Source organism: Physeter macrocephalus, chromosome 19, assembly GCF_002837175.3.
Source record: "Physeter macrocephalus isolate SW-GA chromosome 19, ASM283717v5, whole genome shotgun sequence".
Classification (NCBI taxonomy): domain Eukaryota; kingdom Metazoa; phylum Chordata; class Mammalia; order Artiodactyla; family Physeteridae; genus Physeter; species Physeter macrocephalus.
The window spans coordinates 3,659,833-3,683,115 of record NC_041232.1 but is presented as its reverse complement, the minus strand read 5'-3'; the positions used below and the strand labels follow the sequence as shown (position 1 = coordinate 3,683,115).

At 43.5% G+C, this 23,283-nt stretch overlaps 1 protein-coding gene across 2 annotated transcripts in view; it reads left to right on the top strand.

Moving 5' to 3' along the window:
- DEPDC5 (DEP domain containing 5, GATOR1 subcomplex subunit) overlaps positions 1-23,283 on the top strand; it is a 75,110-nt gene that overhangs the window by 15,845 nt on the left and 35,982 nt on the right. For both annotated transcript variants that reach the window (XM_028480312.2, XM_028480313.2), the window contains exons 9-22: positions 1,298-1,376; positions 2,252-2,313; positions 4,990-5,059; positions 5,422-5,494; positions 9,418-9,521; positions 10,175-10,249; positions 11,743-11,877; positions 12,662-12,723; positions 12,864-12,937; positions 13,722-13,791; positions 13,986-14,022; positions 14,886-15,006; positions 17,291-17,511; positions 21,377-21,580. In XM_028480312.2, coding sequence (XP_028336113.1) covers positions 1,298-1,376; positions 2,252-2,313; positions 4,990-5,059; positions 5,422-5,494; positions 9,418-9,521; positions 10,175-10,249; positions 11,743-11,877; positions 12,662-12,723; positions 12,864-12,937; positions 13,722-13,791; positions 13,986-14,022; positions 14,886-15,006; positions 17,291-17,511; positions 21,377-21,580 — 1,387 coding nt within the window. The remainder of the gene's footprint in view (positions 1-1,297; positions 1,377-2,251; positions 2,314-4,989; positions 5,060-5,421; positions 5,495-9,417; positions 9,522-10,174; positions 10,250-11,742; positions 11,878-12,661; positions 12,724-12,863; positions 12,938-13,721; positions 13,792-13,985; positions 14,023-14,885; positions 15,007-17,290; positions 17,512-21,376; positions 21,581-23,283) is intronic.

Sequence of the window (23,283 nt, the reverse complement as noted above, 5' to 3'; positions counted from 1 at the left end):
CCCGGACCGGGGCACGAACCCGTGTCCCCTGCATCGGCAGGCGGACTCTCAACCACTGCGCCACCAGGGAAGCCCCGCCTTCGTGTCTTTTTGCATGCTGCTCTCTCCCGCCTGCAGTGCTTGCTCCTTGCCTTCCCCCTTTCCCAAGCCTCTCATTCATCCCTCAGCACTAGTCTCAGGCTTCCCTGCTCCTGGAAAGCCTCCCTGATGCACCAGGCTGGAAGTGCCCCCGTGGCACCTGGGACATGTATCTATATCAGCACTTGTCACACTCCGGTGGATGTGTTTCTTACCTGCCTTGCCACCAGACTGCAAGCGCATTGAGGGCAAGGACTGTGTCTTTTACCTTTATATCTCAAAATTGTCTGGCATAGCTCCTGGCACTTAATGTCCCAAGGCTCTTTTACTTGAGATAATCTTTATAATCAGTTCAATTACCTGGCACACAAAAGATTCGAAGGAGCAAATGTAAAAGGAAAGGGAGTGTTGATGCCTGCAACTTACACATTTTATACATTTTGCTTTCTCACCAAAGCTCTTTAAAGTCTGCTGGAGGAGGGAAGGGCTGGGTAAAGAAAGGGCTTTGTGGTAAAGCACACAGGCCAGGGGAACCACTAGGGCTTTTCCTGGAGGCATTCTGGGTATGGAGGGGGGTATGATGTGGATTAGTTATTAGATCAACAACTCATCAACTGGCGCATCTTAGCCCAAGTTCTCCTTCTGTAATGAGGTTTCATCGACTTTCCCAGTAGATTTCACTGCCCCTTCTCCAGCGTTTCTTGTGGGAATCTTCAAGGAATGTTTGTATATAGTTGCAGTGTTTTGCATGTCTTTATCCTCTGCCATGAGCTCCTAGAGGGTAGGGACAGGCTCTTCCCCTCATGGCCTGTGATGCCAGGGATGGAGCTTGCTTTTAGAAGTTCCATGTCTCACAATTAACAGAAATCTTCCAGCATTGCTTTTTTTTTTTTTTTTTTTTGTAAAAAAACGTATACAATTTAGCTTTTGTTTGTTTGTTTGTTTGTTTTTCTGGGCTGCGCCACGCAGCTTACAGGATCTTAGTTCCCTGACCAGGGATTGAACCCGGGCCCCGGCAGTGAAAGCACCTTGTCCTAACCACTGGACTGCCAGGGAAGTCCTAAAATTTAGCGTCTTAACCATTTTTAAGTGTACAGTTCAGCAGTTTTAAGTATATTTACATCATTGTGAAACAGATCTGCAGAACTTTTTCATTTTGTAGAACTGAAATTCTATCCATCATTGCTTTTTAATGCAATTATGTCTTTGTTTCTTTCAGGTGGTATTCCGTTCTACGTCAGCTATGGTTTACATATTTATTCAGATGAGCTGTGAAATGTGGGATTTTGATATTTATGGTACTGTTCCTAAGTGCGGGTTGTAATGGCTAATGGGGAGAAGTTTCTGGTTTCCCCCAAGTTGGTATCATTTACAGCAATCTCTTAGCATTCTCTGAAGATATGTCCTGAGATCTTAACAAATCCTCAAATGCTAAAATAAATAAATATTTTATATATCTAGTGAATTGCATGAAATGTAGTAAAGCATTAACGAAAAATCTGAATTCTCAGATCTTCAATTATTCTATAAGCATAGATCAAAATTCATAGAGGGAGTGACTCTATGGCCAGGAACTAGCACCTTCTTTGATATCTTTCATTTTATGTCCTATCACTCACAGAAATCACCAAGTTTGTCTCATTTTATTAGAATTACTACACAATAAGTGGAGTACAATAAAGCTGTTATGAGGTGTAGACACTGTGCCCAACACACCAGCCTCATGGTGCATGCAGTTCTAATTTGTGTTTAGCAAAATTACAAATTAATTTTTGATGTAGGGCATCATGGATGCTCAAGAGCAGCAGAAACTGCAAATGATAATTTAGTGAATGCCCAGGGGCTACCAGATCACCTTCAAACAAACTTGAAGCGTCACTGTGAGAATAATTATATTTAAAAGTTAGACGGTTCTCTCATTTTGAAGATACACTGTCTTTTTCAGTCATCAAAGCTTTTCAATCTTGTATTTTACCTTGAAGCTATGACCTCTTACTGAGTGAGGTAAATATTAAATTTGGCTCCATAGAAAGTCTAGGTTGAAAATGCTTTTAGGATGTAGCAGTACCCACCTTCTCTTTGACTAGTCCTATTCCTGTTCATTTACTGAGAGAAGAAAATGTAAGCAAGAAATAAAGATAATTCCCACCTTCTTTCTATTGTTTCTTTTCAGGGGATCTGTATTTTGAGAAAGCTGTGAATGGTTTCCTTGCTGATCTCTTTACCAAATGGAAGGTACGTTTCTTCTCATGCACTAAATCTCATTGCGTAAACATTATTCAATGCAGATTTTAAAAAGTTACTCTTTCTATTAAGCTGAATTTAATTGAGGTACCTTAGCTAAAGTCTAAATTGATAAGACTCTAGATTTAAATTACCTTCATCACCTCAACATGGTCAAGTGTATTTATGAAGAACCCACAGGTAACATCATACTCAGTGGTGAAAGACTGAAAATGTTCTACCTTAAGAAGATCAGGAACAAGATAAGGATGTTTGCTTTCACCACTGGTATTCATTGTTTTACTGAAAATTCTAGCCAAAGCAACTAGGAAAAAAAAAGGAAGGAAAAAGAAAGAAAGAAAGGAAGGGAGGCAGGGAGAGAGGAAGGAAGGAAAGAGGAAAAAAGGAAAGGAGGAAAGGAAGATAGAAAAGAAATAGAAAGCATCCATATTGATTGGAAGAGCAAAAGCAAAACTATATTTCTTCACAGATGACATCCTGTATGTAGAAAACCCCCAAATATCCATAAAAAAAAAAAAAAAAAAAAACTATTAGAGCTAATAAATTCAGCAGAGTTGCAGGATACAAAATCAACACATAAGATCATTTGTGTTTCATCAGCAGTGAACAATCTGATCAGGAAATTAAAACAAGGAATAAAAAATTTTAAAGGGAATTAAATTAAAAAACAATTCCATTTACAAGAACATCAGAGAATAAAATACTTTGGAATCATTTACCCAAGGAGGGGCAAGTTTTGTGCACTAAAATCTATATAACATTGCTGAAAGAAATGAACAAAGACCTAAATAAATGAAAAACAACTCATGTTCATAGATTAGAAGACTTAATATTGTTAAAATGGCAATACTACCCAAAGCAAACTATGGTTCAGTACAGTCCCTATCAAAATCCCAATGGCCTTTTTTACGAAATGGAAAGGCTGATTCTAAAATTTATGTGGAATTGCAAGAGATCCTGAAGAGCCAAAACAATCTTGAAAAAGAAGAAGAAAGTTGGAAGACTCTCACTTTCTAATTTCAAAGCTTATTACAAAGCCAAAGTAGTCAAAACAGTGTGGTACTGGCATAAAGGTAGCTATGTAAATCAATGGAATAGAATTGAGAGTACAAAAATCAACCCATACATCTATGGTCAGTTGATTTTAGATGAGAATGTGCAGTCCACTCAATGAGGGAAATAATAGCTTCTTCCACAAATATATTTAAGACAATTGAATATCCATATGCCAAAGAATGAATTTTGAGTCTTACCTCACATGATATACAAAAATTAACTCAAAGTGAATCAGAGACCTAAATATAAGAGCACGTACCAGATATTGTGGTAAGTGTTTTACCCGCCTTATCTCACTTCATCCTCTTGTCACTCTTACACAGGTAGGGAACGTACAGCTGAAAGAGGTTAGGTAACTTGCCTGTGATATATAGCCCGAAAAAGCAGAGCGAGGATTCTAATCCAGTTCCATCCATTCATCCAGTGCTCGCCTGAGGTCGTAACCCCTGGGCCGTCCTGTCTGTTTCTGTAATCCTGAGTCACGTCACCACTGTTGTATGTTACCTCCTCCATCACACATGAGTTGAAAGGCTCTCATGCCCACACCAGCCCACTGTCAGGCATTTTTCCTGTGTAAAACTTATACCAAAATCAGATCAGTTTGGAGCACTAGGCATCCAATAAATTAGTTGGTGACTAGTGAAGGTCTGCTCTTGGTACTGTGGCTTGTATTTAGGAATTTCTGTCTACTTGAGAGATATCGGTGGAAGAATATAAGGTGACATGTGATGTTCATTATGTTGTCTTCCTTATACGATGAATGCTGAATTGTGTGGTTAGTAAGTTGAGTTCGAGATGGGGTTGGTCAGTGTGGGCTGTTGTCGTCAAAGACCCAGGAGGAACTGAAACTGAGCTTTCTGGCTCACTGGTGCAAGCCAAATTTCATGCCGTCTGTAAACACCCTACTTCTAGAATATTGAACTCCAGACTGCATGGAAATGTGTATTCTCACTCTTCCCCATCGCAGTCCAAAGGTAATTACCTTGGTTTCAACCTGTGCATCTTGAGCAGCACCCAGTCCTCGTCCTATGGCCCTGGCAGTAGGTGGGAGTGTCTCGTGCTTACATCCACCACCATGGGTTCCATTCTTCCCTAAACCACAGTCCTGAAGAAGTTAAAAAACACCATGAAGCAGGTACAAATACCATGATCCTCTGACAATGGGCTGATCTATTTTATGCCAAATCAAGAGCTGGGAGACAGCACCCCCAACTTATTGGTGATTTGCAGGTGTTTTTTTTTTTGTTTTTTTTTTTAACGGCCGTGCTGCGCGGCATTCGGGATCTTAGTTCCCTGACCAGGGATGGAACCCACGCCCCCAGCAGTAGAAACATGGAGTCTTAACCACTGGACCGCCAGGGAAGTCCCGTGATTTGCAGTTTTCAAAGCACCTTCCACATTCCTAGGACTTTAGATAACTTGCCCAAGGTCATGTAGTGGTAGTTTCAGAGCCAGGAGTCAGTCCCAGCCTTCTGACTCTGGCAGAGCTGTGTCTACTGCATTATGCTGCCTACAATTACATGATGCTACCCAATGCCTGAGCCCCCGAGCCTCCCAGAATTGAAGTAAATGGAATAAACTTGAGTCCTCTTTTTCTCTACTCATCCCTAGGAGAAGAACTGTAGTCATGAAGTGACAGTGGTCCTATTTTCTAGGACTTTCTATGATGCAAAATCTCTTGGTGCGTAAGTCTTTCTCCTACAGTTATTTTTTTGTTAAGCTTTCCACACGCCCATCCCGATTCATTCCTTATCATTTTCTTTCCTTTGGCACTGTTCCATCTGTCCCATCTTTTCTGTTAGAGGGTAGGGTAGAGTGGAAAATGACACAGTCCATTAGCAGATTCAAGGAGTCTGTGGGCTGTGATTCATCTTAAAACCAACTTAACAGATACATAATTATCTTTGTGTGTGTGTGTGTGTGTGTGTGTGTGTGTGTGTGTGTGTGTGTGTGTGAGATGCAACTTCAACCCAGAAGGGGAAAGCGGAGAAACTGAATTTCTCTTTTTAATCTGATCTGTATATGTTGTTTTCTCTATTTCAGATGAATTTCCTGAAATAAACCGAGCCTCAATTAGGCAGGATCACAAGGGGCGATTCTATGAAGACTTCTATAAGTATGTTTGGGTTGCTTTTGCCTTTTGTTTTCCCTTGGTTGTTTCTTCCCTAACTTAAAAAAAAAAATTAACCTTTTTACTTTGGAATAATTTTAGGTTTACAGAGAAGTAGCAAAGATAGTACAGAGAGTTCCCATATACCCTTCACCCAGTTTCCTCTGTGAACATTTCCTAACCACGGTACATCTATCAAAACTATGAGATGAGGACTGGCACATTGCTATGAACTAAATATCAGACTTTTCTCAGATTCATCAGTTTTTCCGCTTATGCACCTTTTTTGTTCCAGGATCCAATGCAGGACACCACATTGCATTTAGACTTTCCAAACTTTTTATTGTGAATAGTTTCAAACTCGCAGAAAAGAATAATGAATTAATATAATTAACCCATATACCCAATTCCTGGATTAAACAGTTATTATCATGTCATATTTGTTTCATTTTTTAAATGAAACATTTATTTATTTTTGGCTGCATTGGGTCTTCGTTGCTGTGCGCGGGCTTTCTCTAGTTGCGGAGAGCGGGGGCTACTCTTCATTGCGGTGCACGGGCTTCTCATTGCGATGGCTTCTCTTGTTGCGGAGCATGGGCTCTAGAGCGCATGCTCAGTAGTCGTGGCACACGGGCTTAGATGCTCTGCGGCATGTGGGATCTTCCCGGACCAGGGCTCGACCCCGTGTCCCCTCCATTGGCAGGCGGATTCTTAACCACTGCCACCAGGGAAGCCCCACTTCATTTGTTTTTTGGCTAAATTTTACTTAAGAACAAATTATAGATATTAAAACATTTTGTTCCTAAAGAGTAAGGGCAACCATGGACTTTCAGTGATTATGGTGTGTCACTGTAGGTTTATTAATTGCAACAAATGTACCACTCTGGTGAGGAATGTTGATAATTGGTTGGGGGGGGCATGAAACGTGTTAAGGGAGGGAGTATATGGGAAATCTCTGTACCTTCCTCTCAGTCTTGCTGTGAAATTAAAACTGCTCAAAAAAAAGTCTTAATAAAAAAAAAAGCAGGAAACACTCAGTGATGCATAACTGTGTATCTATCTCTCACAGTGGCATATAATTTTAAAAATTAGAAAAAAATTAAATATCGAATAAAGAATTAAATTATGGTAGAATTTCAGACTGACAAAATATTATACAGCCATCCCATTAAAAATGATGTAATTCTCTTTGATAATTGTTGGATATGAGTAGTAGGTACATGGAGGCTCACAGTGCTATTTTCTCTACCAAAGTATATTTGATTTTATTAAAAACAAAAACACATTTTAAAAAAGGAACATCCAATTTTAAAACAGGCTAAACTGAAAAGGGTCTGGAGAAACACATATCATAGTGTTAAATGTACTTCCCTTTGGATTGCAAAGTCAGACGAGGGGTAAGACCAAAAACAAACAAGATGAAAAAATGGGCTTCTTGGTGGTGTATATTCACTGAGTTTGGACAAATGAATAATGACACGTCTCCATCATTATAGTATCATACAGAGTATTTCCACTGCCCTAAAAATCCTCTGTGCTCCACTTACTCATTCCTTCCTCCACCCCCAACTCCTGGAACTATTGATCTTTTTAGAGTCTCCATAATTTTGCCTTTTCCAGAGTGTCATATGGTTGGAATCATATAATATGTAACTTTTTCCTATTGGCTTCTTTCACTTAGTAGTATGCATTTAAGGTTCCTTCATGTCTTTTCATGGCTCGATAGCTCATTTCTCTTTAGCGTTCAATAATGGACCCTTGTCTGGCTGTACCATCCACCTCTTGAAGAACTCTTGGTTGCTTCCAAATTTTGGCAGTTATAAATAAAGCTTCTGTAAACATCCATGTGCATGTTTTTGTGTAGACATAAGTTTTCAACTCATTTGCATAAATAACAAGGAGCCCAATTGCTGGATTGTATGGTAAGAGTTCTGAAAGAAACCACCAAACTATCTTCCAAAGTGTCTGCACCAGTTTGCATTCCCACCAGCAATGGATGAAAGTTCCTGTTGCTCCACATCCTCGCCAGCATTTGGTGTTGTCAGTGTTCTGGATTTTGGCCTTTCTAATAGGTATATAGTGTTGTCTCATTGTTGTTTTAATTTGTATTTCCCTGATGGCTTATGAGGTGGAGCATCATTTCATCTGCTTATTTGCCATCCGTCTATCTTCTTTGGTGAGGTGTCTGTTCAGGTCTGTTGCCCACTTTTTAATTGTATTGTTTGTTTTCTTATTGTAAAGTTTTAAGTGTCCATTGTATATTTTGGATGATAATCATTTATTCAGATGTGTCTTTTGCAAGTCTTTTCTCCCAGTCTGCGGCTTGTCTTCTCATTCTCTTGACGCTGTCTTTTGCAGAGCAGAAGTTTCTTAAAGTCCAGCTTATCAATTTTTCTTTCATGGATGGTGCCTTTGGTATTGAATCTAAAAAGTCATCACCATACCCAGGGTCATCTAGGTTTTCTCCTGTGTTATCTTCTAGAGTCTTATAGTTTTATGTTTTGTATTTAGGTCTGTGATCCATTTTGAGTTAATTTTTATGAAGGCTGTAAGGTCTGTGTCTAGATTTTTTTTTTTAGAGAGAGTACGTTAAATATCAGCTCAGTAGAGTTATTTATAAAGCACCTTTTTAGCATTTGTGGTCCACTGTACTAGTGCTTCTAAAACCTCTGTGTGCAAATGATTCACTGGGAATTTGTTAAAATGTAGGTTCTGATTCAGTAAGTTCTGGGATGGATCCTGAGAGTTTGATGATCCCAATGCTGTTGATTGGTAGACTGCAAGTAGATTATTTTTTCTTTCTTTCCCTTTCTTTTTTTCTTTCTTCCTTCCTTCCTGCCTTCCTTGTTCCTTCCTTCCTTCCTTCCTTTCTTCTTTTTTTTTTTTTCACGTGGACGGCCAGTTGTTCCAGCACCAGTTGAAAAGACTATCTTTGCTCCATTGTATTGCCTTTCTCATTTGGCAAAGATCAGTTGACTATATTTGTGTGGGTCTATTTCTGGCTTCATTCTGTTCCATTGATCTATTTGTTCATTCACAATATCACATTGTCTTGATTACTGTAACTTTATAGTAAGTCTTGAAGTTGGATAGTGTCTGTCCTCCAACTTTGTTCTTCTTCAGTACTGTGTTGGCTATTCTGGATCCTGTGTGTTTCTTTAGGATAAATTCCTAACATTAAATGGAAATGTATCTCTACTTCTTTTTTTTTTTTTTTTTGTGGTATGCGGGCCTCCCTCTGCTGCGGCCTCTCCCGTTGCGGAGCACAGGCTCCGGACGCGCAGGCCCAGCGGCCATGGCTCACGGGCCCAGCCGCTCCACGGCACGCGGGATCTTCCCGGACCGGGGCGCGAACCCGGTTCCCCTGCATCGGCAGGCGGACTCCCAACCACTGCGCCACCAGGGAAGCCCTATCTTTCTCTTCTTAAATTTAAATTTTACTTATTTTTTGGAATACATTCACATGGTTCAAAATTTTAAAGGTTCAGAGGTATATAGTAAGCAGATTCCCACCCATCCCTTCCCACTGATCTAGTTCCCTGACCTAAATATGTTTATTGGCTGTCTGTGTAAAAACATATATATGGATGTTTTCTTTTAAGGCTTTTCATATATACTACCTAATTGTAATTCAGTCTGTAAGAATGTTCATCTCCCTGCACAGCACTGGGCATTTATATAATCTCTAGGCAATTTTGAAATGTTTTTATATTTTTTGTTTTCAATTTTTCATTTTCACTCTCTTGATGTGTTTACATTTCTTTGTTAACGTTTGTTAAATGCATTCGACTTTACTACATATTGCTATATGATAAATGACCCCAGCTCCAGGTGTCCCCTCTTCTCCTTTCCTTGAAACCCAGTAAGGGACCCTATGTCCTGTGTGTGATCACTGCTCTATACCTATCTTGTGATTGTGCTCCTTTCAGGGTGGTGGTGCAGAATGAGAGGAGAGAAGAGTGGACCTCCCTCCTCGTGACCATTAAAAAACTCTTCATCCAGTATCCAGTGCTGGTGCGACTGGAACAGGCAGGTACTGCATTTATGTGCTGGAAGGTGCGGCAGGGGAGGAGGTGTCAGGTGGAGGCTCGGGGACCAAGAGGCTCCTGCTTGCTTCCCTTCCATTGTTGAGTATGGCTTCTGCTTCTGGCCGGGTTTCTATGTCAGGTTGGGTCCCGCTGGTCATTGCATGTGCAGTAAATTCAATCATGTCCTTTCTGCAGGGGGAGGGACCTGTGGAGCAAGGCACCTTCCATTTGTTTCTTTTTTTAAAAAATAAATTTATTTATTTTGTTTTTGGCTGCTTTGGGTCTTCGTTGCTGTGCTCGGGCTTTCTCTAGTTGCGGCGAGCAGGGGCTACTCTTCGTTGTGGTGCGCGGGCTTCTCATGGCGGAGGCTTCTCTTGTTGTGGAGCATGGGCTCTAGGTGCGTGGGCTTCAGTAGTTGTGGTGCATGGGCTCACTAGTTGTGACTCGTGGGCTCTAGAGCGCAGGCTCAGTAGTGTGGCGCACGGGCTTAGTTGATCCGCGGCATGTGGGATCTTCCTGGTCCAGGGATCGAACCTGTGTCCCCTGCACTGGCAGGCAGATTCTTAACCACTGCGCCACCAGAGAAATCCCCCCACTTGCTTCTTACGAGTCCATCTTTCATGAGATGTTGTTCCTTCTCTTGTGTCTTTTGCTTCAGAGGGCTTTCCTCAAGGAGACAATTCTACCTCAGCACAAGGAAACTACCTAGAGGCCATCAATCTGTCATTCAATGGTGAGTAAGGGCGCCAGCCACAGTGAGCGGATGTCTTGCTGACCACATGGCTGTGACCTTGTTTTTACTGATGTGCAGAGACCCAGACCTAGCTGGTGATGCCCCCACCCACCTACCCCCCAGATTAACTGAAAGCAGTAACTTCTGTTTGGATGGTTTTAATGGCCACCATGTAGCTCTTGGGTTTTCTGTTGGGAATCAACTTGCTCTTCTCATCTGCTTCTCATGATGATCCAAGAGTAAAGAGCTGGAGAAAGTCCTCCTTGGGCCCTTTGTTTTCCTAAAAACCGCTTTCGTATTATTTTCCACTCCATCCTTCAGTTGCTTCCAGGTAATTTTTTTTAATCTACTTTTTTTTTTAAATTACAGAAGGAGCCCATTGTTCCTAGAATTCAAATAATAGAGAAGTATATCAAGTACAATGAAAATCTCCCCCTTCCCTCCACTGTCAGTCCCTTCCAAGAGGGACCATGTTTAATAGCGTGATGTGATTTCTTCCGAACGTTTCTCCCTGCATTTATGTGTTAGCTAAGATACTTTGTTTGCAGATAACAGAAACCTACTGAATTCAAACAAAAAAGGACGTTTACTCTAAGGATACAGGGGCTCTTGGGGCAGCCAGAAAAGGCTTGAACACCTTGTTGAGGAAGGTTGGGACGAGGGTGGCTCTGGGAACCGCAGCAGCAGGAATTCCTAGACCCGAGTTCAGCTCTCAGTGACCCTGTCTCTGCTCTCTGGTTAGAATTCCACATTCCCAGCTCTGGTTAGGTGTCTGTCCATCGCTGGCAACTGACAGAAGAGATGGTGTATAGTCACTTCACTGTGTGTATCGCCTGCCCCTGTGTCTGTACCCAGGTGCTAGGGATTCTAGAGCACGGGGTCTTTTATTAGTAAACCTTTTTGTCACATTTGAATGGCATTAAATTTCCATAGTAAAAATCGCACAGCCCAGGAGTAAGAATTAGGGAATTCCCTGGTGGTCCAGTGGTTAGGACTCTGTGCTTTCATTGCTGAGGGCACAAGTTCAATCCCTGGTCGGGGAACTGAGATTCTGCAAACTGCGTGGCATGGCACGGCCAAGAAAAACAAAAAGAAATAAGAATTAACTTGCCAAATTTACAAAGTCATCACAAGATTCTGGTCCGCTCTCTCAAATATTGTCTTAAATCAATATTTGATTCTTCTAAGTTTCAATACAGATCCATTTATGGATGGTTTAAATTAACGACATGAAATTTGGATATTTAAGGCTGCACAAGGCAAGTATTCAGCCTCGAAGAGGGGTATTAACAAAGGCAACAGGATCATAGAACTGTATTCAAGCAGTTCTTACTGTAGAAGGGGAAGGACAGAAGTGAATTCAGGCCAGGAGGTGACAACCGCTCTAACAGAAACATTGACGAAATGGTCCGAGAGCATGGAGACGCTTGCCACTGGCTGGTTTCTGATAAGCTGTAGCATCTTCACAGGAGGACTTTTTGCTTTGTTTCAAGTGTTTGACAAGCACTACATCAACCGCAATTTTGACCGAACTGGGCAGATGTCTGTGGTGATCACGCCCGGGGTGGGTGTGTTCGAAGTGGACCGGCTACTCATGATACTGACCAAGCAGCGGATGATAGATAACGGTAATGCTTCCAGGGCGCTGTTGTGTTTATAGCCTGATTTACCCTTACCCATCGGGATCTGGGGACATGAGTAATGTCAGGTGACAAAAAAGAGTTCCATGGTCAGTTGGCTTGGGACATGCTGGGTCATGCACAGTTCGGCACAGTTCCTAATTGCCAGTTTGAATATGTTAGTGTATCTTGTTTATCTCTAGAGGACATAACTGGCACTCTGAGTTTCCCAAACATACTTGACGCTGGAGAACCCCTTTTGGGGATTGTTTCTAGGATCCAGTGTCCATCAGCCCATCCTGGGAAGCACCATGGGATCATCCATTCCTCCCTCTGTGATGTGCCGTGCGTCTCCTACCTGCACCCCCTCCCCCTATTTGATTTGTGTTCTAACAACAAGATGGAGTTGGGAACGTAAATCCCGATGGTCAGTAAAGAAATTCTGTTGAATGATGTGGATTATTTTGCTTTTTACTGAGATGACAAGGTTCCCTTTCCTTTCGGGCCTTGAAACTGTAGTCATGGAGGCCTGGCGGTCTGTTTGACAAATCATGATCTGCAAGGCAGTCAAAAGCTGTCAAGCACTGATTAGTGGCAGATGCGGTGGGACTTGGTAAAGAGGACACAGACAAAATGCACCTATTTACTTCTTAACCTGGTGGGCAGAGCTGGTGAGGAGAATAAGTCAGCTGTGCCTTGGACCCTGACCCTCTTAAATCACACGGCTAATAGATTGGGATACGTATCTCTACACTGCCCCCCCCACCAACTCTTTCTGTCTTTCCTTTTTTAGGAATCGGTGTGGACTTGGTGTGCATGGGGGAGCAGCCGCTGCATGCTGTCCCGTTGTTCAAGGTGATTGATTTTGCAGTGCTCACTAAAGGCCAGGTTCCAGCACAGGGTGATCTTGAGAATAGTTAGAATGAGAGAAGCTGGAGCAGTTCCGGGTCCTACCTGCTTTCCAGTGACCTGGGCCCTGCCTTGTTCCCTTTCAGCTGCACAATCGGAGCGGCCCTCGCGACTCTCGCCTGGGCGACGACTACAATATCCCTCACTGGATAAACCACAGGTGGGTGAGATCTGGATTCGCCGTAGAGGGTCAGGGATTCCGTTAGCTTCCTTGCCATTTTTTTCTTCAAACCTGTTAAGTTCTTACTATAAAATCCTTTGTCAAGAGAATGTGGAAACCAAAGTTCTAACATTTGCATAAAGTGTCTTTATATGCAAAGCTATGGCTGTGACATAAGAACAGTCTATGGTGAAAAACATAAAAACAAGTTTGAAGGATTTATTTCCACAACTATTCCCAATTCCCCCTGTTCCCAACTCGCACAGACCATAGTGGACCAACACGGGGCCTGGGCCTCTCCTTTTGTAGAAAAATCCCCATGCCTCCTCTTCGCATGAGACCAGGCCTCAGTGTTCCTGCTAATTTCAGCTCAAGGAGGAGATTCTAATCCAGTTAGGAATCAGGACTAGCGCACATGAGACGATTTATAGGAAAAAAAGGAATAGAACAATATTTTAAAACATAATTAATGTTTTGTAGTAATTACAAAAGAAAGAATTGGGAAGATCAGTGAGGCCTGAGACAAAGGTGCTCCTGGGAGGGCTGATCCATGGTTGAGATTCCAACTGTGTCTTGAGGTTTAAAATGAAAGGGGTTTAAGGACTTCCTCAGCGGTCCAGTGGTTAAGACTGCACGCTTCCACTGCAGGGGACACGGGTTTGATCCCTGGTCGGGGAACTAAGATCCCGCATGCCGTGTGGCATGACCAAAAAAAAAAAAATTAATTAAAAAAAAAAAGAAAGAAAAGGGTTTAGATGAATGACCCTGTCTGTTTCTTTTGCAGTTTCTACACATCCAAAAGCCAGCTCTTTTGTAATAGTTTCACCCCACGAATAAAACTGGCTGGAAAGAAGGTAGGTTTCACCCACCAGCAGAGCCTTTAGGGACTGTCGTTGATGTTGTTATTTTGGGCCTAAGAAACCCCCTATCTGCCAATGGTCATGAATAGTGTTTGAGAAATTTGTCTTAGAACTTTATAGTTTTCTGCATTAAATAAATAAACAACAAGGCAAATCCCAGGAGTGATTAACTCTATTTAATTTTGCAGCCTGCCTCTGAGAAAGCAAAAAATGGCCGTGATACGTGTGAGTATTTTTTTCTCCTTTCATCACTTTTAGAAAGAGTCAGCTAACCCATGGCAACAAGATTTTGTGAGGTTGCGTAAAAAATTCACAGCCAAGTTTGGGAGACCAGAGTTCCCCTTGTGTGATATTTGGAAGGTCCCTAGTGATCCTGTATATTTTTGTCCTGTCAGCTGCAAAATGGGTGATAACAAAACCTTATTTTTCTTTTCCATAGGTCAATTGTAGGGATCGGGTGGAAAGTTTTAAAGGACTAAATATACACATTAAGATGATATTTTTATTTTATTTATTTATTTATTTTTGGCTGCGTTGGGTCTTCGTTGCTGTTCGCAGGCTTTCTCTAGTTGCAGTGAGCGGGGGCTACTCTGTTGCGGTGGGCGAGCTTCTCAACGCGGTGGCTTCTCTTGTTGCAGAGCACGGGCTCTAGGTGTGCAGGCTTCAGCAGTTGTGGCTCACAGGCTGTAGAGCGCAGGCTCGGTAGTTGTGGTGCACGGGCTTAGTTGCTCCGCGGTATGTGGGATCTTCCTGGACCAGGGCTCAAACCCGTGTCCCCTGCGTTGGCAGGTGGATTCTTAACCACTGCGCCACCAGGGAAGCCCAAGATGATATTTTTAAAGTGGGATCACAGAAGGAAATGCTGCCATCATCTTGCCTTTACTTAATGCTAGTAAATAGTAATCTCTATATCGCTTTGACATATAAATCATTTAATCTTAGTAACCTGACATATGGGTTATTATCCCATTTTTTTCAGGGGGAGATGGTGATGATGACCTATATCTTGCAGATTTTCATGAAGACCATCCGAAGGCCTCTTGTGGAAATGTGTTTTGAGGACAGTTTGTATTATTTGTGTGTTTCAGCTCTGGGGACTCCCAAAGAATCTGAGAACACCCTTCCCATCCAAGTGGATTACGATGCTTATGACGCGCAAGTCTTCAGGCTGCCAGGCCCATCCCGGGCTCAGCGCCTCGCCACCTGCAGGTTTTCTGCCAGACACACTTTGGGGCCGATGTAAAAGCTGATTAGGAAAACCTGAGGCCCAGTAGGGACCTGCATGAGAGCAACCTTAAAAACATCTTAAATTAAAATTAGCCAAGTGGAAGCCATAGTATGTGGATCATTAGGGAGTCTGTTTTCTGGTTCTCTGCCCCAGCCATTTTGTTAGCTATGTTTGCTGTGAAGTATTGTCCACTCATAAGGAGAGCATTCTGCTTTTTCTAGCCAAGAGAAGCAATTCGTGAATTCTGGAATTTTCATTTCACTGGGAGGCCACTAATAGATAGATAGATAGATAGGCAGCCACTAATAGATAATAGATAGATAGATAGGTAAATAGATAGATTGATCAATTGATCGAGCCCAGGGCCCAGAGTTTCTTTTAGATTTATTATTCCCAGAGGGTGAGAGACTTTTCTTTCTTTATTCCTGTTTTTAAAATTTGCTCGATGGTATTCTGGTCATGTAGTAGTTTTTCAGTGTGTTATAGTCAGATTTACCAACATACTCATTTCTGGGTCTTGTGTAAGAAAGCCATCCCCACTCCAAGGTTAGAAACGTGTCTTTTGTATTTTCTTCCAATACTTTTTTGGTCTTGGTTTTTATACTTATTTCTTTGTATAGAATTTTTTTTTTTAATGAAATGTGAAACAGAGCTCTAGTTTATTTTTTTCCCTAGTTGACCAAGTACCGCGAGTCCATTTTCCACATTTCTTAGACATGGAAAGTGTGCTTTGATTGGAAGAATCACTGCTTGGAGGAATATTCTGTCTCTTCACATTGTGACAAATGGGCTTAGAGTGGCCACGTGCTCTTCTTCTGTCCTTTCCCCTCATCCCGTTCTGATGTCTGGTCCTGAGAATGCTTAGAGCTCAGAGTGAGTGCTGTTAACAGCAGCTCCCCTGCACATAGATGCTGCCTAGGGCCTCGGTGGTGCTTTTCTTCTGAGTGTCTAAGAACCTTTTCATGGTCCAAGATCCTTGGTTTTCTTTCTTCTGATCAAAGACGGCAAGACCTGGTGTCTCAGAGACTCAGGCTGTGTTCCTTGAGGGCACAAACTGTGCCCTAATCTATGCTCTATCCCCATGCTGGGCTGAGCGTATGCTGGCATTCAAATATTTACTGTTGAAATAATGAAAAGTGTAGTCAGCCCTTGGGATCTATTTTCAGGTTCCATTTAAGCTCTCCCTTAAAATCCTTCCAGGTGGAAAGAGAACAGCTCTGATGCCAGAGGGGTGGCTCTATCGGCGGTTGCTGACTCTTCCATTCTGAATTTTTGTCCCCCATTGGGCTCCTCTCCTGCTGATCCTTCTTCCTGCTGTTTCCAGAGGTTTTCCCCTCAGGGAGTTTCATGTTTTAATAAGGGCATACTGTTTTTTAAATTTTTATTAAGGAAACATTCAAACAGACCAGTGAAATGAACAGTTATCAGTGTGTTGTCAATCTTGTTTTATCACTTCTCCCACATTTGAAATTTCGCTTGAGTATTCTAAAACAGATCTCAGGTATCCTTTTCTTTTTTTTTTAAAACCTGTAAGTATTTCAGCATGTGTCTCCCTAACAAATAAGAAATAAAACAAACAAAAAAATGTGATCACAGTACCCTTGTCACTGGTAACAAAATTCACACTAATTCCTTAATATCACTGATAGCCAGTCCCTCTGTAGATTTCCCAATTGTCTCAAAACTGTGATTTTTACAGTTACTTAGTTTGAGTTGGGATCTGAAGAAGATGCACATGTTGCATTTTCTCTTATGTCATTTTCTGTGACCGCAGAGTGTCTTGCTTTCTTCCTTTGTCTGTTTATTTCCATATGACATTTAACTTTTCCTGTTGTCTCTGAATCTGCTGTAAATTGGCCATTATCTCTAGAGGCTTGGTTAGATTTAGGTTCAATTTTTGATGCCGGAAGACTTCTCAGGCTGTGCTGTGTGCTTCCTCTTGGGTGACATCGGTTCACAACCCCATTCTCAGTGACACGAGCTTGATGGTGGGATGAGGTGGGGTCAGGCTGAGCGATCGCTTCTTTACAGCTCTGATCCTGGGACTCCGGCCATTGGATGACCGTCAGCCATCTCCCCCGTTTCTTCCACGACGTCTCCAGCTGCTCAGGGCAGAGTCCTTCCTACATTACCTCCTCTGAGATCCCATTGGGGGTTTTCGTTATTGGCCTCCCATGTAGCCCAGGCTGGGGATCCGTCTGGGAGTTGTAACTCGAGGTGGGACAGTATCCCCCGCTTGGTGTGACTTGGTCTCTCACCCACCAGGTCCGTGCGAGAGCGGGAAAGTCACAGTCGGAAGAGCGCCAGCTCCTGCGATGTCTCATCCAGCCCTTCCCTGCCTGGCCAGGCGCTGCCCACAGAGGAGGTGAGGAGCCAGGCTTCTGACGACAGTTCCCTGGGCAGAAGCGCCAACATCCTGATGATCCCTCACCCCCACCTGCACCAGTATGAAGTCAGCAGCTCCTTGGGCTACACCAGCACTCGAGGTCAGAGGGCAGGGCTGGGCAGGGCTGCGCAGGGTGGGAACAGCTGCCTTCCTGTAGTGGGGATGGGCGGGGCTATGGATATGTGTGGGCTGTAAGTCCCACATGTTAATTATTTCCTTGCAGGTGCAGTGAGTATGAATGGCCTTAGCTGTTTGTGCGTGTGTGTGTGTGTGTGTGTGTGTGTGTGTGTGTGTGTGTGTGTGTGTGTTATACTATTTTCGTCTTTACCCTTTCTTCTCTCTTCCCTGTAACTGTCTACCTTTCCATATGTTAAGGTAGAGCTTTTCTTAGGCCTAAGGTCAAAGTGTTTACTTATTTCCTTAGCATTTCCATTCGAGCCACACTTAAAACAGCCTCTTTGGGCTTCCCTGGTGGCGCAGTGGTTGGGAGTCCGCCTGCGGATGTAGGGGATATGGGTTCGTGCCCCTGTCCAGGAGGGTCCCACATGCCGCGGAGCGGCTGGGCCCGTGAGCCATGGCCGCTGGGCCTGCGCGTCCGGAGCCTGTGCTCCACAACGGGAGAGGCCACAGCAGTGAGAGGCCCGCGTACCACAAAAAAAAAAAAAAAAAAAACAGCCTCTTTCCTCTATTCCACTTCAAGTGACCTGTTAACTTGACATGGCCCAGGGAGCACAGGTGCTGCTTTTCCTATATCTTATCTTACCCATCCAGTGGCATCTGCAACTCAAGTATACAGCCCCCTCCTGCCTGTTTGGAAAACTTTCTGTTGTGAAGTAATTATGGATTTATAGGAAGTGCCAAAAAAAAAATCCAGGGAGGTCTTGTGTAGCTTTCACTCATTTTCCCCAATGACAACATCTCGCATAACTAGTACAGTATTAAAACCAGGAACATGACCTTGGTACAATCCACAGAGCTTATTTGGAGCTCACAGGTCGTACATGCATTTGTGGGTGTGTGTGGGTGTGTGTGTGTCTGTGCAGTTTTAGCACATGTGTAGACATATGTAACCACACCACAATTAAGATATTCCATCCCCACGGCCTCTCTTCTGCTACCCCTCTAGAGCCACACCCTCCCACTAATCATTCTCCTCCACAATTTTGATATTTCAAGAATGTTTGGGTTTCCCTGGTGGTGCAGTGGTTGAGGATCTGCCTGCCGATGTAGGGGACGCGGGTTTGTGCCCCGGTCCGGGAGGATCCCACGTGCCGCGGAGCGGCTGGGCCCGTAAGCCATGGCCGCTGGGCCTGCGCAGCGGGAGAGGCCCGCGTACCGCAAAAAAAAAAAAAAAAGAATGTTTTCTAAATGGAGGAGTAGCCCACCTGACTTTTAATCACTGACTTAGGACTGTTGTGTGCACACAGCTGCCTCCTGTTGCCCTGGAAGGATTCCCAAAGGGTGAGGAGTGTTTCCCAGCACTTTGAAGGGGAAGCTGGTGGCTCCTGGGGCCTGAGGACCGAGGAGCAGGGCGCTTTCATCTTTCATTCATTAGGCACCATAGACACTGAGCCAACAGCCGGAAATCTTTTGACTGCTGAAAAAACTATTTTTTTTTTTAAACTGGTTCAAAGTATAAAAAGGAAATTCTGAAAGAGAAAGGAGGAGATATTTAATTACACGACTATAGAATATAACCTATGTCACCTACATTAATTAGGGTTAGTATTCAAAAGAATTTTAATATATTTGAAGATTTCTAGAAATTCCCCGACGGTCCAGTGGTTAGGACTCTGCGCTTTCACTGCTAAGGGCTCGGGTTCAAACCCTGGTTGGTGAACTAAGATCCCACAAGCTCTGAGGCCAAAAAAAAAAAAAAATGTCTAGGTTAGCTTCTTCCCACCTTCTGGAAATTTCTGAGTTTGCATGACAGTTATAGTCCCATTCTGTTAAACGTATTCTTAGAAGGGTCTGTAGTAAAAGTTAAACTACACATTAATCCTTTAAAAACCTTTGTTATTCTAAAAGCCAGTTCTCCTCTGAGGAGATAAAGTTGCTCTTAATCCAAGTAGCTTTTTTTTTTTTAATTATATATATTTATTTATTTATTTATGGCTGCATTGGGTCTTTGTCGCTGCACGTGGGCTTTCTCTAGTTGCGGTGAGCGGGGGCTACTCTTCCTTGTGGTGCGCGGGCTTCTCATTGCGTTGGCTTCTCTTGTTGTGCAGCACGGTCTCTAGGTGCGCGGGCTTCAGTAGTTGTGGCACGTGGGCTTCAGTAGTTGTGGCTCACGGGCTCTAGAGCGCAGGCTCAGTAGTTGTGGCGCACAGGCTTAGTTGCTCAGTGGCATGTGGGATCTTCCCGGACCAGGGCTCGAACCCGTGTCCCCTGCATTGGCAGGCAGATTCTTAACCACTGCGCCACCAGGGAAATCTCAATCCAAGTAGCTTTGAAAACAAGTTTTCTTAAAAATTATCTGAATGGTAGAATTGATTTCAACATCCTTAATGATATGTGAGAGTTTATTGGAAAAGCCAAAAAGCAATTCACTGGAACGGTGTCAGGCAATGCCATCCACATGGCCTTTGTTTCCAGTTTCTCTGTTATATTTAGGGATTCTCACCCATCCACCTACCCAGTGTAGCATAGGAAACATTTCCCCTTTCCTCTACCCATATTTTTGACCCATTTTAGCCCTTAGTCCTATTTCTTATCCTTTTCAAAGTGTGTACTCAACTTTTTAAAAGTTGAGTTCTCTCCTTTTATTTCCATGATAACTAACTAGACTGTATTCTTTCTTATTTGATAAATTGGACCATCAATTCATTAATTTACAGTGGAAAAATACAGTTTTCGTGGAGAACTGAATGTTCTCTTCTTGCATGCACAATGGCTTGAGAAATTAAATATTACTATGTACCATGTTCTTTGGTAGGAATTGGGTAGATAATGGTGGACAAGACATTCCTTGATGCCATGGAATTTGCATCTGCTGGACCCGCTTTCTAACCTGGGTGTTTGCTTAGTAAACATGGGATGCTCACCAGCGAAGTTGGTTGTAGGTTTCAGCTCTTTGATCCACTCAGGTTAGGGACCTGTCTGCCATTGAATGGGACAGGTTGAGTCTAAATATCATGCCATCTCCTTACCTGGTCAAGGCTGGATGCATCCATTTCTTCATTCTTTTCTCCCAAGAATTTAGTTTTTTTAACACAGTAACGTTTGATTGCTTACTCATGTTCCAGGCCACTGCATTAATGGGAGGGGGTTCTGATCCACCCAGTCACTCAGGGCCCCATGGTCCTTCCATCCCGGGATGCCATGGTCATCAACACTGGTCTCCAAAGTTTCCACAGCAGGGCAGAGGAGAATGGAGATCACGTGTGGAGAGGTTTGTGGTCCAGGCCTTTGGGTGGAGCATGTCACTTCTGCCTGTGCTCTCTTGGCTGGAACTCAGTTATTTGGCCCCAGCACAAAGGGACTGGAAACTACAGTCTCCTTGTGTGTCTCAGAGGAAAATCAAACAGGTCTAGTGAACACATTGGCTATCTCTGCTAGGGCCTGCCCTTCTGGTCACCAAATAGCTACATGTATTGTTCCTCCCACATGGAGAATGCACCCGCCCCATCCCCAAAGGGAGACAACTCAAGACCCACTATTGAGTCATTGCATCCAGCTCAACATCTAGAGTCTCCAGGCAGTGTGTGGTCCTCCCCATCAGGTTTGGGTGTGGCTTCACTGGGCCAGTAATTTAGGAACCAGAACCCCCTTCTCCCAGGTATTTAAAAAGTAAACCCAATATTTCATTCCTTTATAGTTTGGCGATTTCACTCATTTCCCTCGTTCCCTAACATGTATGCTCTCCAAGGTCCTTGTCAGCCTCTGCAGATCGTCCTCCTAGTTCTGCTTTCACCGTGACCCTGTGCTTTCTCTCTGTGCCTCCCCCACCCCACGGTAACTGGCAGATGTCCTGGAGAACATGATGGAGCCACCACAGCGGGACTCCAGTGCGCCGGGGAGGTTCCACGTGGGCAGCGCAGAGTCCATGCTGCACTTTCGACCTGGGGGATACATGCCCCAGCGGGCACTGATCAACCCCTTTGCACCCTCGCGGATGCCCATGAAGCTTACATCCAACAGGAGGCGCTGGATGCACACTTTTCCTGTGGGTAAGTTGGGTGCCCGGGAAAGAGCCCTGACTGGGAACTCCTAGTTCTGGCGTCCCCTGAGTGGCCTTGGTCAAGGGTGTTATCTTCTCTGCACCTGCGGTGCCCCACCTGGAAGATGGGGTGGCCACGCCCACTTTGTCTGTCCCGGGGCTCTTGTGAGGATCCTTGAGGACTTTGTAGCTAGCCAGCTGTGTAGACCCAAGGGCTCCTTTTTCTGTTTGAAAGGGACTGTGCTTTGCCACCTGCTTTCTTTCCTGAGATGAATGTCCCTCTTCTTGTTTACTCCTTCCTTTCCTTACTCTCTCTGGATGTCAGTGTTACAGTCTTGATTACACGGAGTTATGTTACTTTGTTTCTTCTCAGGGTCTCTGACAGCAGAAAAAAAAAATTTTTTTTTTTTGAGAAATGGGTGAACAATTTCTGTTTTTTCTTTTTCTTTTTTTAGTTTAAATAAATTGGGGAAAAAAAGCTTAAAATAAATGAGTTCTATTTTTTATAATGGGAAGCTGAAATAAAAACGAACTACAGCCATATTCCAAACCATGTTTAAATTTACAACCATGATGAAAGAAGCCTGCCATAAAAGTGTACTTTCTGTATGATACCATTTAAATAAAGTTCAAAACCAATCAAAACTAAAAAAAAAAATTTTTTTTTTCAAATTCACTGTTTTTCCTAGCTCATCCTTTTTGATCTGTGTTCTGTCCTAAAGAAGAGGACAGTAAGGTTTTATAAAGCTGTGGCTAAAATTAAACTTCAGCTTGATGGGCTCTTACTGGGCTGGGGAGGAACAGGTACATTAACCTCCTGAGTGTTTTCATGAAGCCATCCTGCTGAATGCCTGCAAGTGTCTAGTTATTTTCTTTGGTACTTGCTTTCGGAGTTACAAGTTAAATAAGTGAGCAATGAATCTGGTTCTTTTGGCTGTAATTGGGGGTCATTCCCAACCCCCTTTTTGCCCCCCTTATCTCTATCGTAATCTGTCACCTTACCTGTTTCTTTCTGGTGTCCCTTTCTCCCCATCATTGTCCCCACTGGCTCCCTTCACGTTCTCTTACGAGAACTATTGATGTTTCTTCCATGACCATCAGCTCTTCCTGTTTCTGTGCTTCCCCCCCACCGCCAATCACACACGCTTTTCTAAAGCTAAATGTATTTACTAAATACTCTGCCCACCTGGCCCTCTAAGAGCCGAGGCCCTCCTCTGCCAGGCTCCCCAACCTCCCGCCTCCTCACCCCCATCCTCAGAGGTTTTTCTCTTTCCCAGGCAAGTTTGTGGCCTCCAGCTTGTGTTTTGCCTCTTCCACGTTTGGGGTTTGCCCAAATACCCTCTCCTTCAATCCCCGCTAACCTGGTTGGACACTCAGCTCTGAAACCTGTCATTCTCCAGGAAGCATGTTTCCGTAGATGTGACTAATTCTGACTTATCTCCTACTTGATGTCGGTTTTGCCCTTGTGCGTCCTCTGCTCTTGAAGTAGGAGCTGTTATCGTCTCAGGTACTAACAGAGTCATCGGTGTTTCTCTCGTGTGTCCCTTCTCGTTTCGCCCCTGTTGACCCTCCTGGGAGGGGCCCTTGTCTCCCATATTGTCATCTTTCTTTACTGTGTCTCAGTTGACATGTGCGAGACAGAGGACCCCAAAATATTCTTAGGCTGAGGCCTCACAGGAGGATGAGCCTTGCTTGGAAGAGGTGATGTCCCAT